Raw genomic sequence first — 16,847 nt, 5'->3', positions numbered from 1 at the left:
AAAAGAAAAACAAACAAACAACAACAAAAAAAAACCAAACTCCAAACTTCTAAAATAAGCACCAAATCTACTCCTTGTGGGACCTACCAGGTTTTGCCAATCATCCCATAAGTCACATACCCAGGGAATTGATTGTGGGTACTACTCTACACTTATTAACTGAACTCCTGCCCTCAACTGCCAAGGCCTCTGGCTCTGGGCCTGGGCCCACTGTTTGTCTTGATGGTGAGCTTTCATCCTTGGGACTGGGCATAAGTGCCTAAGAGTTTCTAGAATCCTTTCAGTTAATAAAACCTTAACTTCTCTATTCTTGGTACAAACAGGGGAGCACAAAGGGAGTTCTTGTTTAGGGGGAGGCGGAGTTGTCGTGCAGACTTTTTTTTTTTTTTCTGAAGACTTATTTTGTTTAGACAGACTGCCACTGCAGACATTCACCCCTCCTCCAGTCGGAGTTCATACATAAGGAGGCCCCCATAACACACAGTGAAGATCATGGAAGATGAAAGTGAGCAAGCAGGTGCTGGAGGGTTGTGATCCATGATGAGATTAGGGTGTAAAGTTAATTATTAATTAATTATAGAAAAGATATAAAAAGACAGAAAGAAAGAAGGGAAGAAAGAAAGAGAGAAAGAAAGAGACCCAGGGTCTGCAGAGTTGGCTCAGTGGGGAGGAGCACTTGATCCTCTTGCAGAGGACATCATCCACTCTGGGTCACACCATCTGTAATTTGAGTTCCAGGGAGATCTGATGCCTGCCTTCTTCTGACTTTCACAGGGACTGGACACACACATGTAGTGCACAAACATGTAGGTAACACACCACACACACACACACACACACACACACACACACACACACACACACACACATACACATCTAAGCCAGGTGTGGTGACACATGCCTTTAGTCCTAGCACTCAAGAAGCAAAAGCAGGCGGATTTCTGTGAGTTCAAGGTCGGCCTGGTCTATACGGCAAGTTCCAGGACAACCAGAGCTATGTAATAGAGAGATCCTGTCTCAAAAAAAAAAAAAAAAGAGTGTTCTTTAAAAACAAATTGAGGGGGCTGGTGAGATGGCTCAGTGGGTAAGAGCACCCGACTGCTCTTCCGAAGGTCCAGAGTTCAAATCCCAGCAACCACATGGTGGCTCATAACCATCTGTAACAAGACCTGATGCCCTCTTCTGGAGTGTCTGAAGACAGCTACAGTGTACTTACATATAATAAATAAATAAATCTTAAAAACAAATTGAAAATAAGTCCTGTGGCCAGTTGTGGTGGCAGATGCTGGTAGGATTTGCTGAAGGAGGCAGAGGCAGGAGGACACAAGTTTGAGGCCAACCGGGGCTACGTGGTAAAAAGAAAAAAAGAAGTCTAGTGAATGTTGAGATGACTTAGGGGGGTCAGGGAGATCTCTGAGGTGACGTTTGAATGACATACTAAGAATGAATGACAGGCATAGTGATGAGGGAGAAATAGAATAGAATGTTATCCTATCACCAAAAGGAGTAAAACATGATGAGGCGGTGCTTGCCGTGTCGACCTGAAATACAAAACACCAACAGAGCAGGCGGGCATGGCCAAGAGCATGGGCAATGCTCCCATTGGGGAACAGAGTCTCACAGATTCGGGAGCAGCCTAACAAAAACGATGAAGGCCAGACATCCCCCCTCTGGCATCTGCATTTTCATGGCCACAAGCACCCACACATGGGTGTGCATACATGCACATGGTACGAAACACACGGAAAGGAGTGAGGTGTTATGCTTCATCATGAGTCTGGAATTATATGTTATAAATTATGGTATATATTTCTTCTTGCCTTATTGGGTGAGTGTTTTGCCTGTATGTATGTATGTATGTATGTATGTATGTATGTATGTATGTCCTCAGCATGTATACTCATGTACCACCTGCATGTATATCCTCAGAGGCCAGAAGAGAGCATCAGGTTTCTTGGAACTGGAATTATATACTGATGGTTAAAAGCTGACTGACATATGGGTGCTGGGATCTGAGCCCAGGTCCACTGGAAGAGCAATCAGTGCTCTTGACTGCTGAGCCATCTCTCCAGCCCCCTCTCTGTATATAATGATGCTTGAATTATTAAACCTACTTCCATCCCGTGACCCCCACCCCACATGACTGAATTATAGTCATGTACTATCACACCTGGACTGATGGGGTGCTGGGAATGGAGCACAGTGTTTCCGTTATGATTAACAAGAGCTCGACCAAAATTGATGCCAGTCAGTCCTGAAGGTATCATTTCTGTAGCATTGTCTTGACTAATTTTTTTCCTTCATTCTAGTAAGTTCTTCTGTTGCCTAACATGATCTGAGAGACCAAGGTTAGATATCTCCCCAGGAGGGAGATTTTTAAATTTGTATTTGAAAAATTTATTCTGTGTGTGTGTGTGTGTGTGTGTGTGTGTGTTACTCCAAGTGTTTGTGGGTGCTCACAAGAGGTGAGAAGAGGGCATGAGAACCCCTGGTACTGGAAGTACAGGCAGTTACGATCCTTCTGATGTGGTGCTGAGAACTGAACTCCCCCATTCCCTAGGAGAGCAGAAAGTACCTTTAACTGCCGAGCCTTTCTCCAGCTCCAGGAGGGAGGAATTTTTTTTTTTAATTTGATTGTTTTATTTTATTTTTTGCTTTTATTCAGAGTCTTACTGTGTGGTAGCCTTTGCTGGGCTGGAATAAGATATGTAGGGCAGGCTGGTCTTGAACCACTGATCTTCCTACTTCAGAATGTTGGTATTACTAGTCTGTGCCATGGTGCCTGCTAAAGATGCATTATTGAGTAATGACTGTGAGTAGCAGCCTGATCATATATTCTAGAAAATCTACTGAGCAAGGTCCTGTTTTTCACCTGGTGAGGCCTGTATTCAGACAGAGCCCAGGTGTGAAAGAAACAAAAACAAAAGAACAAAACAGAGATCTGAAGGCACGTCTGGGCTTCCTGCTATAATTTGGATTCACAGAGATTTCATTAAAATTCAGGAGTGGTGGCTCACAGTCCTTAAACCAAGCCCAGGAGGACTGCTGTGAGTTTGGAGTAACTTGAATACAGAGGAACCCTGACTCAAAAAGAAGAGGAGGGAGGGGAAAGAGGAAGGGGGGAGGAGAGGAGGAGGGGAGGGGGAGAAAAAGGAAGAGGAGGATGAAAGAAGGAAAAGAAAGGAAGGAAGGAAAGAACAGGAAAAAATATTTCGTTCACTTCTGATTTAATTTGAAGCAGCAAAGTAGGTCCTCCCTTTCCTAGAAATTTGGACGGATCCAGAAAGCAGGCACCCTACTCTGGTCCGCCTGTCGTTATGACAACCGCGTCCGCGTCCAGTGCCAGACCACACCGCAGCCATCTCTCGGAGTTTCTATTGGTCAAAAGTTCGTAGTGAGCGGCACCTTTTCACGTTAATTGGTCAGTTGATAGCAGTAATGCAAAACCACCTGCTCCCATTGGGTGATGACTCAGAGTGGGCGAAGCCTCTGTGAGACTGCTGTGGTGGCTCAGGACCCTGCGGGAGAAGGGTCACCTACGGATATTTCGAAGAATAAAGGTGAGGGGTTAACGTGGAGGCGAAGGGGCAAGAAGCGGGGCAGCGAGAAAGGGAGGGATGAGATGGACAAACGTGGAATTCCCCGGATTCCTGTGCCACAGAGCGATGACCACGCCTGCGGGCTCAGGCGCCGGTTATGGTACTGTGTCCTGGTGGGGTCTGTCCCCGGCGCTGGACCTACAGGCAGAAAGTGAGTCTACCCTAAGACCACACACGGTCTTAGACAGAGGTGCCTTTCCTACTACAACTGTGGACTGTGTGCACAGCCCACAGCACTTGGGTCCGTGGTAGGGGATGCTAATGGGGTGTGTATGCCAATGTTCCCTAAATTAACTGGCTTGGGGAGAGGGGTACCCCCAGAATCTTTTTTGATAATACTGAATGCTATAGGGCAAACGTATCGCTGCTTTTTGGAATTCAGGCTCGGGGTATCAAGCCTGCTGGTTTCTTAACTTCTAAAGTTAGCTAGCTGCAGGAGAGACGACCAGTCCCTGGTCGCTATCTTCTTGCCAGGTCCTCCTGTAGATCCAGATTCACAGTCGAAAACAGAGCGCAAGGTCCCAGAACTGGATGCCCTGCTGTTAGGTTCTGTGGATGGGAGACACGTGCTGCGGACTCTGGCCAGGGCAGCCCTCTGGCCTCTCAGGAGGTTCAATGTGAGTTGGGATTCTGGGATCGTGGTTGGAGCCCAGATGCCTGAGCCCTTGAGAGAAGGGAGGATTGCAATGAAAGTTTCCAGGTCCTAGAGGTTAGGCTGTGGGATCTGGAGAGTCTCAGACCCATGTCCTAGGGAAGTAAGGTCCTGGGGTTTGAGGCCTCTGGGCTTCAGTATGAGCGAGAGCCCAAGGATCAGGTCTCCAGGAGTGGTGTGAGGGATGATCTGGAATCTAGACTTATGGCTTAAGAGAGAGGCCTAGCAAGCTGGAGCTAGTGGTTGAAGCCTGTAATCATAGTTGCTCCGGAGGCTGAGGCAGGAGAAGCATCGCAAGTTCAAGGCCATCCTGGGCGACCTAGTGAGACTTTGCCTCACAATAGAAAGGAAAACGGGGGTGGGGGTGTGGGGGCAGTGCTGGGAATGGAGTTCAGTGGAGGAGTGCTGCACTAACTTGTTCAAGGTCGCTGGGTGGGTTCCATCTCCCTACAGGGCTGTGGGGGAAGGCTGGTGTTCTGGGCTCCTAGGTCTGCAGAACTGTCTTGTCTGTCACTCCTCCAGTTTTATATGCTGGAGAATAATCTGGAAGCGGTGGCCCGACACATGCTGATCTTCAGTCTAGCCCTAGAGGAACCCGAGAAGATGGGGCTCCAAGGTCAGTTGCTTAAGACCCTAGCATTCAGCCAGGGAGGCGGGTACGTCCTTAATCCCAGCACTTGGAAGGCAGAGGCAGGCAGATTTCTGAGTTCAAGGCAGCCTGGTCTACAAAGCAAGTTCCAGGACAGCCAGGGCTATACAGAGAAACCCTGTCTCAGAATGAATGAATGAATGAATGAATGAATGAATGAATGAAACAAAAGACTCTAGCATTCAAATTCAAAGCTCCCACCCCCAAAGACACTGGCCTTCCAATGGTGTGATTTAAAACGATGGAGATGGGATGGGCCTGGTAGTGCACACCTTTATTCCCAGCACTCCGGAGACAGAGGCAGGTGGGTCTCAAAGAGTTCAAGGCCAGCCTGGTCTACATAGTGAGACCCAGGCCAACCAGGGATCATAGTGAAACCCTGTCTCAAAAATCCAAAATAAGTAAACTTTTGAAAATGTAGCTCAGTTAGTAGAGTGCTAGTGTGCACAAAGTCCCTGGTAGGGCGGCACAAGTAGTCCCAGCTCTAGGGAGGTGGCCAAGAGGTTCAGAAATTCAGGTTGTCCTTAGCTACACGGAGTTTTAGGTTTAGTGGGGTTTTATAACATGCCATTTCAAAAAACAAACAAATGGAGTCTGTGGAGATGGCTCAGCTGGTAAAGGTACCTTTGATCAAGCTTGATGATCTGGGCTTAACCCCTGGGACTGTATATAACCCCTGAAAGTCATCATCTGATACCCACACATGTGTTATAATAGGAACACACACACACACACACACACACACACACAGAGAGAGAGAGAGAGAGAGAGAGAGAGAGAGAGAGAGAGAGAGAGATCTTCAGTCTTTATTTCCTATTTCATCCTTTGCAAAATGCAGGTCCCACTAATGTGGGCCTTAATATGTATTTATTTAGTGAGTGCATGTGCGTGCCACGGATTACAAGTGGAGGTCAGAGGACAATTCACGGGAGTTGGGTCCCTCCTTCTACCGTAGGAGTCTCAAGGACAGATCCTTAGGCTTGGCAGCAGGTGTCCTTACCCACAGAGCCATCTTGCCATCCCCCACCTAAAGGATTCCGTGTGAGGAGTCTATAGAAAAACGTGTAGTGTTTAGCTGATAACACGAGCTCAGTTCTCTCCTTCCATCACATGTATTCATTCCAAAGTTCAAACTCAGTTCATCATCAAACTTGGTTGCAGGTATCTTTAACCCTTGCCCTCTGACCCCCCGGTCCCGTAACTCAGTACAGCTTAGTACATCTGAATAAAATGTTTAGGGGTGAGAGGTACTGGGGAGTTAAGACAGAGATATATTGTAGATCAGGCTTGCTTGGACTTTTGGGGGTCCTCCTCTCTCAGGCTCCACAATGGGAGACTATAGACACAGGTTGCTCTAAGCAATGGTGTTATTTTTATTGTGAGTATAGTTGGTCATTGCCACTTGTAGCTCGGGGCATTTAGAATATATTGTTCTTAAACAACTCGAACTTAGTTTATCTGTCGCACTCTTCTGTAAGATTTGTAAGATTCTAACAAATACACCCACCACACACACACACACACACACACACACACACACACACACACACACACACAAATAGCTCATTTGGTAGAAGGAGCCCAGCACATGGAAGTCCCTTTGGTTTCATCCTTTTTGTTTGTTTTTGAGACAGTTTCTCTGTATATCCCTCACTGTCCTGGAACTTTTTCTGTAGACCAGGCTGGCCTCAAACTCAGCGATCTGCCTGCCTCTGCCTCCCAAGAGCTGGGATCAAAGGTGTGCGCCACCACCACCCAGTGGGTTTCATCCTTAATACCAAATGGAAAAGACAAAAATCAAAAAATGGTGTTACAATATTAAAGTATTGTGGAGTTTGGGGTGTCTTGATTTGATTTTGGTTTTGTTTTGCTTTCAGATAAAGTTTTATTGTATTCCAAGGGCTATGTCACCCTTTTCTGACCTCTGAAAGATCTTTTACATGGTGCACAGACATATACCCAGGCACACACACACACACCGAATAAAAAGTTTAAATTATTAAAAAATTTATTTAAATTTTTTAAAAGATTTATTTATTTATTATATGTAAGTANACTGTGGCTGTCTTCAGATACTCCAGAAGAGAGTGTTAGATGTTGTTATGGGTGGTTGTGAGCCACCATGTGGTGGTTGCTGGGATTTGAACTCAGGGCCTTCGGAAGAGCAGTCAGTACTCTTAACCGCTGAGCCATCTCGCCAGCCCTAAAAATATTTTTTTAAGACGAGGCCTGGGGATATATGTCAGCTTGCCTTGCTTTTGGGAAGTCCCAGCTTCGATCAGCAGCTCTGGGTGGTGTTGCAGTTCCTGGATCGGTGCAGTTTGTCCAGCCTCCCTCCCTGTTTCATCCTTCCCACCTCCCTCCAGAGCGGAGTGAGATCTTCCTGGAGCTGTGGGGGAACGCGCTGCTGCGACCCTCTGTAGCTGCCTTCCTGCGCACGCAGGCTAGCCACCTGGCTAATCTGATCCCGGAGCCTGATCGCCTGGAGGAGCAACTACCCTGGCTTAACCTTCGGCTGCTCAAGGTGCCACAACTGCCCACCTTTGTTGGGGGGAAGTGGAATTTGCTTGAAATTTGGGTGGCTGCAGGAAGAATGGAAATGAGCAGTTCAGAGGAATTGAGGGGCTGGAGCAGGCTGGCGTGTGTGAGGGGTCCCAATTCCACCTCTGTGACTCCCACTACTGTGGCCTAGGATTAGGGGAGACTTTGCTCTCTGTGTCTCATTTTTTCCGCCCCCATAATCACTACTACTTAATGGGAATGGAGGGGGAACCCTCATTGCATCTCTCTCTCCATGTTTTCCTGGCTGTGCAGTTTCGCGAGCGGGATGCCCTGGAGGCCGTGTTCCGCTTCTGGTCTGGTGGGGAGAAGGGACCCGAAGTCTTCCCCATGAGTCGCCTTTGGGACTCGAGGTTGCGCCACTACCTGGGTTCCCGCTACGATGCCCGGCGTGGTGTTGCCGACTGGGACCTACGCATGAAGCTGCATGATCGAGGGGTGAGGAAGCTTTGGAGCAGGTGGCCAGCATCTGAGTCCAGAGGGAAGGAAGACGGCTGAGACTTCGCGCCCATATATGAGGAAGGAGGACTGAGATCTAGACTCCTACCTAGGTCTGAGGAAGGAGGAGTGGGTCTGGACCCTGGAGTTTGAAGTGGGAGGAATTCCTATAGGTATAAGGTTGGGATCCCTATACCAGATTAATCTGGGCCTTCTTTCCTATCCTCTACTCCAGGCCCAAGTCATCCATATCCAGGAATTCCGACGCTGGCGGGACACGGGTGTTGCTTTTGAGCTCAGAGACTTGACTGCTTACCATGTGCCCAACAGGACTCTGGCGTCGGGTCGCCTCCTGAGCCACGTGCGTGTCTAGTCGCAAGCCCCTGGTCTGTGTATTTTAGGTATTTACCAGTAAAGGTCCCCAGTTTGGACCTCACTTGCGATCTCATCCCTTTGGTTTTTTTTTTTTTTTTTTTTTTTTTTTTTTTTTTTTTCTTTTTTTTTTTTTTGTGTTTTTTCCAGCGTGGGTAACGCGTGGCTGCGCGCGGATACTGGGGGGACATCGCCACGGGGCCATTTGTGGCTTTTGGCATCGAGGCGGACGACCAAAGCCTCTTACGGACGAGTAACGGACAACCAGTCAAGGTGTGAGCCCGGTGGGACTAGGGTTAGGGCCAGCAGACAAGTTCCTGCTCTCTCGTCCTTCCAAGCCTGCCTTTTCCGCCTAGTAGCGCCAGCGCTTTTTTGAGCTCCATCCCTTATTTTGGTCCAGTGTCTCCATCCAAGTAACAGGCTCTGTCCCCAACTTCTTGGTCCCTATCTTGGAGAACTATGACCCAGTTCTCTTACTAAGTCCTACATCCAGCCCTGGACAAGTCACAAGGAATTCTAGTTTGTGGCTGGCTGTACACAGTAAGCCCCGCCCTTACCTACCCCTATTGTTCAAAGCCTAACATCGGCCCCTCCCCCTTTCTCCTGGGCAGACTGCAAGCGAGATCACGCAGCACAATGTGACAGAGCTGTTCCGAGAAGTGGCCGCCTGGAGGGGCCCGAGAGCCATCCGGGGGAACGTGGAGGAGACAGAGTCGCCCGAGCCAGATGGTAGGTAGCCAGCAGCTGCAAACTTCAGATTGTCACCGTTTTTTTCCCCCCAGGCTTTGACGGAGTTGGTTTGGAAGACCTGGGCAGATGCTCTCTCGTTGATGTTCGTTCTCTTTTTCTCTCTTGCCCTCCCTTTCCCCAACCCTGACCCCACCAGGAGGATTCTCAGCCCTCTCTAGAGTTCTAACTGGGAGCCCTCTACATCCCTCCCTATACACTTTCCCTACATGGATTCTGGCTGTCCTTTCTATTCCAGTCCTTAACTCATCTCTCCCTAGATGCCCGTTCCTTCATTCAAGGGACCATCCACTTTCTTTCCTATCTGTAAAATGGGTCTCTGCCTCGTGGGCCCATCTCCCCAGATTTGCATCAATCCTGTTCAGGGAAATTAAAAAAAAAAAAAAAAAAGGAAGAGTGTGATGAAAAAAAAAAAGACGAAACAAAGGTGGAACAAAAAAAAAAAAAAAAAAGGAAGGAGTGCAGGGCGTGGCGGCGCACGCCTTTAATCCCAGCACTCGACAAGATAGCTCAGCAAGGAGACGTGCGATGTGCTTGCAGGGCCTTGAAGCTCAAGTTCGATCCCTGGGATCCAAGTAATGATGGACAGAGAGAGATGACTCAGTAAAGGTTGTCACCTTATCTTCCCACACATACTGTGGCACACACCATCACCATAAATCAATTAATCAATCAATCAATCAATCACTTTAAAGAAAAGGCCAAGAAAGCTGGCCGTGGGCAGTGCATCAGTGCACGCCTGTTACTCAGAAGGCTGAGACAGGAGGAAATGCCTGGTTTGGGTCACAGTTTCAGATATCTTCAGCTACAAGATGAGAGCCTGACTCAAAACAAAAGTAGAAGATAAGGAGTGGGAACTCCAATGCTTTGCATCTTGTGTGAACATCTCTTTGACTCTCAAGATTTATATTCATATCCAGGCTGTGGTGGCGCACACCTTTGATCCCAGCACCTGGGAGGCAAAGGCAGAGGCAGGCGGATCTCTGAGTTCGAGGCCAGTCTGGTCTACAGAACGAGTTTCAGGACAGCCAAGCTTACACAGAGAAACCCTGTCTCAGTGTGTGTGTGTGTGTGTGTGTGTGTGTGTGTGCAAGCACACATGTAGGTGCCTTCGGAAGCCACAAGAGGGCACCATATCCCCAGAAACTAGAGTTAAAGGTGGTTGTAAGCTGTCTGTCTCACTTGGGTTCTGGGTGCAAAACTCAGGGTCTCTGAAAGATTATCAAGCCCGCTTAGCAACTGAGCCAGCTCTTCAGTCCCAGGGCTGACCCTTTTCTTCCCTTCTCTTTCAGTGCCTGCTCAAGAGCCCTTCACTATCCACTTTCTGCCTCTCGATTCTTCGCAGACTCTCCACCACAAGACTTGCTACCAGGGCCGGTTCCAGCTCCTCTATGTGTCCTGTGGGTAAGTGGGACACACAGAGACCTAGGATTGGGCCCCAGTTTTCTCGTCAGACTTCAGCTTTGCAATCTCCGTCCTGCTCTGGACCTCCGTCCCCACCTGTGTATCTCAGCTCCCAGTCCTTTCTCTCCTCAGGATGGTCCATCTTCTCAGCCCTGAGCTCGGGGCTTGCGTGGCCCCAGGAGGGAACCTGGTTGTGGAATTAGCTCGGTGAGCCAGAGGAGTGGGGCGGGAAGGTTCCAGCTGGGCCAAAAGCCAGGTCTCCTCACACATAGTTTCCCAAAATAGGTACTTGGTGGACCTGCGGCCCAAAGAGTTGAAGGCGTTCTCTGACCGCGTTGTGGAGATAGCGCGGGTGGCTGGGTTCGCCCCTCACACTGTAGCCAAACCCTCGGAGACTTTTGCGCGGTTCTACAAATTAGGGGACTCCACTCCGGGTGGCGGAGACTCAGCTGTGGAATCTGGACCCGCGCCCTCCAAAGTCCTAGCCCCTCCCCCAGAATCGATAAGCCCGCCCCAGGCTGACCAGGCCCCCACTCTAGAGGCCATGAGCCCACCCCCGGCTGACCTGGCCCCGCCTCTAGAGACAATGAGTCCACCCCAGGCCGACCAGGCCCCTCTTCTAGAAGCGGTGAGCCCACCCAAAGCTGACCAGCTCCCACCTCTAGAGGCGATGAGCCCACCTCAGGCTGACCGGGCCTCGCCTCTAGAAGCAATTAGCCCACCCCAGGCTGAGCTAGTCCTGCCCGTAGAAGCGATCAGCCTTCCCCAAGCCGACCTGGCCTCTCCTCCGGAAGTGATAAGCCCACTCCAGGAAGCTATGGCAACGTCGTCGGTGAAGGCACCTCCAAAACATGACACATGAACCCCAGGGACCACGTAGCCCACCTTTAACTGCTGAAGCAGGCCTAGGGATTGACACCGCCAGCTCAGCCCACCGTTGCAATGGTGTTTTACTCTGCGTCCCTTCTCAACCCCAGTAATAGAACTAGAATTTCAAATTCCTTTCCTGGAACTCTCAGTTGTAGTATTTGGGGGGCGGGGGTGGGGTGGGCCCTAGACTGTTATCTGAGACTTATCCTGACAAGGATCGAGGGCTGAAGGTACAACCCTGGGCTCCAGATCCTCTCTTTTGTCTTGGGCCCTTCTTGACATGTTACTTCTGGGAAGGACAAGGGCATAGCCTCCCTTGAATGTGATTCAAATAAAAAGCGCAGGGTCACCTTTCTGTGTGTCCTCTCCTCAGTCGGTCTCTAGTGCCAAGAGGGGGGGGTGTCGGGAACAGCAGGGATGGACCCCGGTTGTGGGTTTGCAAGTGGACTTGGCTGAATTTCACAGCAGTGAAGGCTGCGATCTAGGGTCCTACCCAGGAACCTTCAAACTAAACACGCCAGGGGCACTGAAACCGACAGAAACGTGGGGGAGAGAAAGAACACACTAGGTTTCAGAAAGACTACAGTTCAGTGAGCGGCCTAGGTGTGAGGACAGAAGGCCGGCTTGGATTTCTGGGTATGAACACGGGAAGCTGAAGTCTGGACTCTTGGATTTGAGAGAAGAGGGAGCTTGCTCCGGGTTTTCCTAAGTCTGAGGGAGGAGGGAGCTGGGGCGCCAGAGTCAGAAGGAGGAGGGGTGTAGATCCTTGGTTGACCCAACTGGAGCTTTGCACACGGCTCCCCTCACACCCTGTTATCGCTCATCCTGGGCAGGGGAGGAGACAGCAGTATATTTAGCCTTTGTCCTCGCCCCTTATCTCAGAGTCCTCAGTGAGACTTGAGCAGCCCAGAGGGAACCCAACCTCTAGAGACCTCCAAGGTCACCGAGGACACCCTTCCAGGACCCTCCAGGAATCTCCGATCCCGATCTCTGCCTCTGGAGATCAGCATGGCGGACGAGTATGTGAATCTTGGTAACCTTAGGCTGGAGACCCCAAAGAACAGGGAGAGGTGCGGTCGGTCTGGAGGGTGCAACCAGGTCGGATACTTGTCCTGAGAGAGTAGGAGGTAAGGGTGGTTAGATTTCTGTAGAAACGAGGTAAGAATTTGGGATTCAGACTCCTGGGGTTCAAGAAAGTAGAAGAGGTAGCCCCAACCTTTTGGTCAGGGGGGACCACCGTCAGTGATTTCCTCTTCATGGCTTCTCTCTCTTCAGGAGCAGCGATGCGGTGAGCTGTGAGCTAAGAAGTGGGGTAGGGAACCCTCGGCCCAGAGTGGGTGCTGCAAGGAGAGGGCTGGGGACCAGTGGGCAGGGGAACCTGCCGCTAGAGGTGAGGGATCCGGGAAGGGCTGGATGGGAGGGTTTGGGTAGTGATGTAGCCTGCTTCAATTCCAGGCTGGGGAACCGCAGCCCGCGCCTGCTCCTGTCCGACGCCGCTCCTCTGCCAACTACCGAGCCTATGCCACCGAGCCACACGCCAAGGTGGGGCGGGGTCCTAGCGGATGGGCTTCTGGGTTCAAGAATCCTGAGACCCAAGAAGGGGCGGCACCAAGGCCTTGGAGAGGAGTGGTAGTGTGGTAGCACTTTGGTGATGGGCAGAGCCAGATGGGTGGGGCAGAATTTCAGAAAAGTGCAGGTTGGGCTTGGTGACAACGGCCTGTGGGAGGAACTCCTCTGCCTACAGCAAGGTTTAGGCGTGAGCGTGGTGGTTAGCAGTGCATAGAAAGGCAGTGCGTAGCTCTAGTCAGAGACAAAGATTGGTAGATGGGACCGAGGGGCGTGGCTTCCAGTGGACTCGGCGTTCTGGTTGAAGAATGGGTGACCCGAATGGGTATGCACTCGAGTGGGTGGTGGTGCCTTGCAACTCCGCCCAGTGTCCACTTTGGGACCTCACACTGACCTTTCTCCGTATCCCCTTGGCAGAAAAAGTCTAAGATCTCCGCCTCCAGAAAACTTCAGTTGAAGGTGATGGTGAGGTCGGAGGGGGTGGGCTTTGGTGGGCGGAGCTTTTGAGGAGTGGTTGTGTTTCGTCAGCCCCCGCTCCCCCCCCACCCTCCATACACACGTGCGCGCGCAAAAAAACAAAAACAAAAACAAAAACAAAAAACAAAAAAAACACAAAAAAACACAAACAAACAAAAAAAACGAGGCAGTTTTTGAATAAAAGACACAAACGTGGATGTTCGGATATTCTGTCTCTCTGGGAGATGAAGGGAAATCTGTTATTCTTATACTTTCTGGGACTCTCTTGTCTGCTCCAACCATTCCGCAGACTCTGATGCTGCAGATTGCGAAGCAGGAGATGGAACGAGAAGCAGAGGAGCGACGTGGAGAGAAGGGGCGCGTTCTGAGCACTCGTTGCCAGCCTTTGGAGTTGGATGGGCTGGGCTTTGAAGAGCTTCAGGTACCAGTTTACAAAGCAGGGATTCCGGGTGAGCCTGGGACCCGATGTTCCTCATCTCTGGCCTGGCATGCCTTGGGTATCAGGAGCATAAGCACCATCTCCAGTTCTGCTCAGGGTCTGCAATCCTTATGCCAAGCAATACGTTCAGCCCTACAGCTTCAAAACCCAGTGTATTTCTCCAGCCTCTAGCTGCCAGGTCTCAGAATTCTTGGCTCCCGGCCATATTTCTTTAAGTGCCCTGGAGTGCAGATTCCAGAGTCAGTTTCCTTTCACCCCCTCCTTCCTCAGACGCAGGAGTCCAGACCCCAGCACTCCTCTCTCAAACTCGGGGATCCAGAGCCTAGGCCTCCTTCCTCAGACCCAGAGGTCTCCTCTCTCAGATCAGGGAACGCAATCTCCAGCCCCCCTCTGAGCACCCTCGCGTTCCTTCATCAGGACTTATGCCGACAGCTTCACGCTCGGGTGGACAAAGTGGATGAAGAGAGATATGACGTGGAAGCAAAAGTCACCAAGAACATCACTGAGGTGGGGAGCCTGGGGAAGCCTGGGCACATTCACTTTAGACCGAGATCTCCAGACTGTAGCTTCGGGCTGAGGGCTATGGACGCTCGGGCTTGAGATAACTCTAAGCAGAGAGCTGGCGGTGGCACAGGTACCTCGAGGCGAAGGAAGCGGTCTCTGCAGAGTAGAGCCTGGGTGGCACAAACAGACCTGTAGAAACTGAGCATTGAGTTGAGCTCTGGGACAGGGAACAATGAGCTGCAGGTCGTCGGCTGGAGTTGTGTTAGACGCTTTGAGGGATGCTGCTAGGAGCATCAGGCCCAGGGCTTTAGTCTGGGGCCGGAGCTGGAAGAGAGGAGGAAGATTAGATACCACGGAGAGCAAGATCGGGACAAGGAAGCATTGTTAGGAAGGGAGGAAGGGAGGAAGGAAGCAGAGGGAAGATGGGGGCTCCACGCCCCATATGGTCCTCCCCAGATTGCAGATTTGACCCAGAAAATCTATGACCTGCGTGGCAAGTTTAAGCGGCCCACCCTCCGAAGAGTGAGGATCTCTGCAGACGCCATGATGCAGGCGCTGCTGGGGACCCGGGCCAAGGAATCCTTGGACCTGAGGGCCCACCTCAAGCAGGTGAAGAAGGAGGACATTGAGAAGGTGAGTGTGGGCTAGGGTGAGAAGGAAGACACTTGGGGAGGCCTGAGTGGTCCAGACAGAGAGCAGACACACTTGGGGTCTAGTGAGAAGTACTGATAAAGAGAACTCAAGAAGTCAGGAGGGAAGACAGTGTATTAGGGAGAGAGGAAGTATCGAGGGGCAGGAAGTGCAACAAGACTGGAGGTGCATGAGGGGCAGAAAGTGCATAGGGGAGACAGGAAGTGCATGGGGGAGATAGGAAGTGCATAGGGGAGACAGGGATGCATGGGGAAGACAAGAAGTACATGGGGAAGACTAGATGTACATGGGGGACAGGAAGTGCACGTGGGAGACAGGAATTGCATGGAGGACACAGGAAATACACGGGGAAGATTAAATGTACATGGGGGACAGAAGTGCATGGGGAGACAGGAAGTGCATGGGGGACACAGGAAGTACATGGGAGACACAGGAAGTACATGGAGGACACAGAAAATACATGGGGGAAGACTAGATGTACATGGGGAGACAGGAAGTGCATGAGTGTGACTGGAGGTAGACGGGGAGATGGGAAATGATGACAGGAAGTTTGCCAGGTTGACCGAAGGGACAGGAAATGCTCTAGAATCATATTCTTTTTTTTTTTTTTTTTTTTTTTTTTGGTTTTTTTCGAGACAGGGTTTCTTTGTATAGCCCCGGCTGCCCTGGAACTCACTTTGTAGACCAGGCTGGCCTCGAACTCAGAAATCCGCTGGCCTCGAACTCAGAAATCCACCTGCCTCTGCCTCCTGAGTGCTGGGATTAAAGGCGTGCGCCACCACGCCCGGCCTAGAATCATATTCTTACTCAGGCTTCCAGCACAGAATGGTCTAGCAAGCCAGAGGGCAGATAGAGGATCTTCAGGAGATGGAGACCAGAAAGGGTCCTTAACCTCTGACTTTCCACTTGCAGGAAAACCGGGAGGTGGGAGACTGGCGCAAGAATATCGACGCACTGAGTGGCATGGAAGGCCGCAAGAAAAAGTTTGAGGGCTGAGCCGCGGCTCCCACACTGTGCTCTGAAGGACGTCTCCCTGCAGAATAAACCTCTCCAAACCGGAAGCGACTGTGTGTCTGCTACCCTGGGGCACTTGAGAAGGGTGAGGGCAAATGGGGCGGAGTCACAGGCAAGTTTCTTACATGGGTTTCTCACTTGGGCTAGTCTCTTCTATGGAGGGCATAGAGCGTGCCAAACCCAAGGAAAGACGTGGTTCTGGGGTTAAGAGAACTGGCTGTTTTCCCTAGAGGATTCAGGTTTGATTCCCAACATCCACATAGCAGCTCAAAATATCTGTAACTCTAGTGCCAAGAGATCTTATGTCCTCTTCTGGCCACTGCTAGGACAAGCAAACTATCTATACATATCACAATTCTTTATCAGAAATAATTTTTTTTAGAGCGTCAAGAAAAGAAAAATAGAAACAAGGCTATATTCACAGTGAGGCAGGCAGATGACGGAGATCCTGTAAGAGACAGAAATAGGAAAGCAAGCCGGGCGTGGTGGCGCACACTTTTCATCCCAGCACTCGGGAGGCAGAGGCCGCTGGATCTCTGTGAGATCGAGGCTAGGCTGGTCTACATACTGGATTCCAGGGCAGCCATAGTGAGATCCTGTCTCAAAAAAAAAACCCAAACCACACTCAAAGCAAAACCAACCACAAAAGAGGAAGTAGGGAGGGAGGGAGGGAGGGAGAGAGAGAGAGGGAGAGAAGACACAAAGACATGCAGAAGGATCGAGAAAGAGAGACATATGGCCCAGACACAGAGAGGCAGAGCCCAAGTGATAAAGAAACAGGGTTTAGCCAGGTGGTGGCGCACGCCTTTAATCTCAGCACTTGGGAGGCAGAGGCAGGTGGATTTCTGAGTTCGAGGCCAGTCTGGTCTACAAAGTGAGTTCCAGGACAGCCAGGGCTACACAGAG

The 16,847-nt window shown here is 50.5% G+C and overlaps 2 protein-coding genes across 3 annotated transcripts; both read left to right on the top strand.

The window, feature by feature from the left end:
- Positions 1 to 3,665: 3,665 nt before the first annotated feature.
- Positions 3,666 to 11,320, top strand: Dnaaf3 (dynein axonemal assembly factor 3). Its single transcript, XM_021219765.2, is given in 12 exon segments — positions 3,666 to 3,750; positions 4,074 to 4,216; positions 4,774 to 4,867; positions 7,267 to 7,424; positions 7,715 to 7,897; positions 8,133 to 8,258; positions 8,420 to 8,542; positions 8,881 to 8,998; positions 10,309 to 10,420; positions 10,553 to 10,627; positions 10,706 to 11,105; positions 11,148 to 11,320. Coding segments are annotated over 12 exon segments (1,752 nt in total). The 3' UTR covers positions 11,283 to 11,320.
- Positions 11,321 to 12,085: 765 nt separating this feature from the next.
- On the top strand, positions 12,086 to 15,988 carry Tnni3 (troponin I3, cardiac type). Of its 2 annotated transcripts, none has more exons than XM_021219398.2 (8): positions 12,086 to 12,309; positions 12,566 to 12,578; positions 12,746 to 12,832; positions 13,274 to 13,315; positions 13,623 to 13,754; positions 14,190 to 14,279; positions 14,733 to 14,909; positions 15,840 to 15,988. In XM_021219398.2, the coding sequence occupies exons 1-8, from the start codon at positions 12,299 to 12,301 to the stop codon at positions 15,921 to 15,923; spliced, it is 636 nt and encodes a 211-aa protein (XP_021075057.1). In that variant the 5' UTR covers positions 12,086 to 12,298; the 3' UTR covers positions 15,924 to 15,988. The 2 variants fall into 2 exon arrangements, with proteins under 2 accessions (XP_021075057.1, XP_029387783.1); XM_029531923.1 differs by having other exon boundaries at positions 12,162 to 12,309; positions 12,566 to 12,602.
- The last annotated feature ends 859 nt before the right edge of the window (positions 15,989 to 16,847 follow it).

Source organism: Mus pahari, chromosome 19, assembly GCF_900095145.1.
Source record: "Mus pahari chromosome 19, PAHARI_EIJ_v1.1, whole genome shotgun sequence".
NCBI lineage: Eukaryota > Metazoa > Chordata > Mammalia > Rodentia > Muridae > Mus > Mus pahari.
This window is presented reverse-complemented; position numbering and strand designations above follow the sequence as displayed.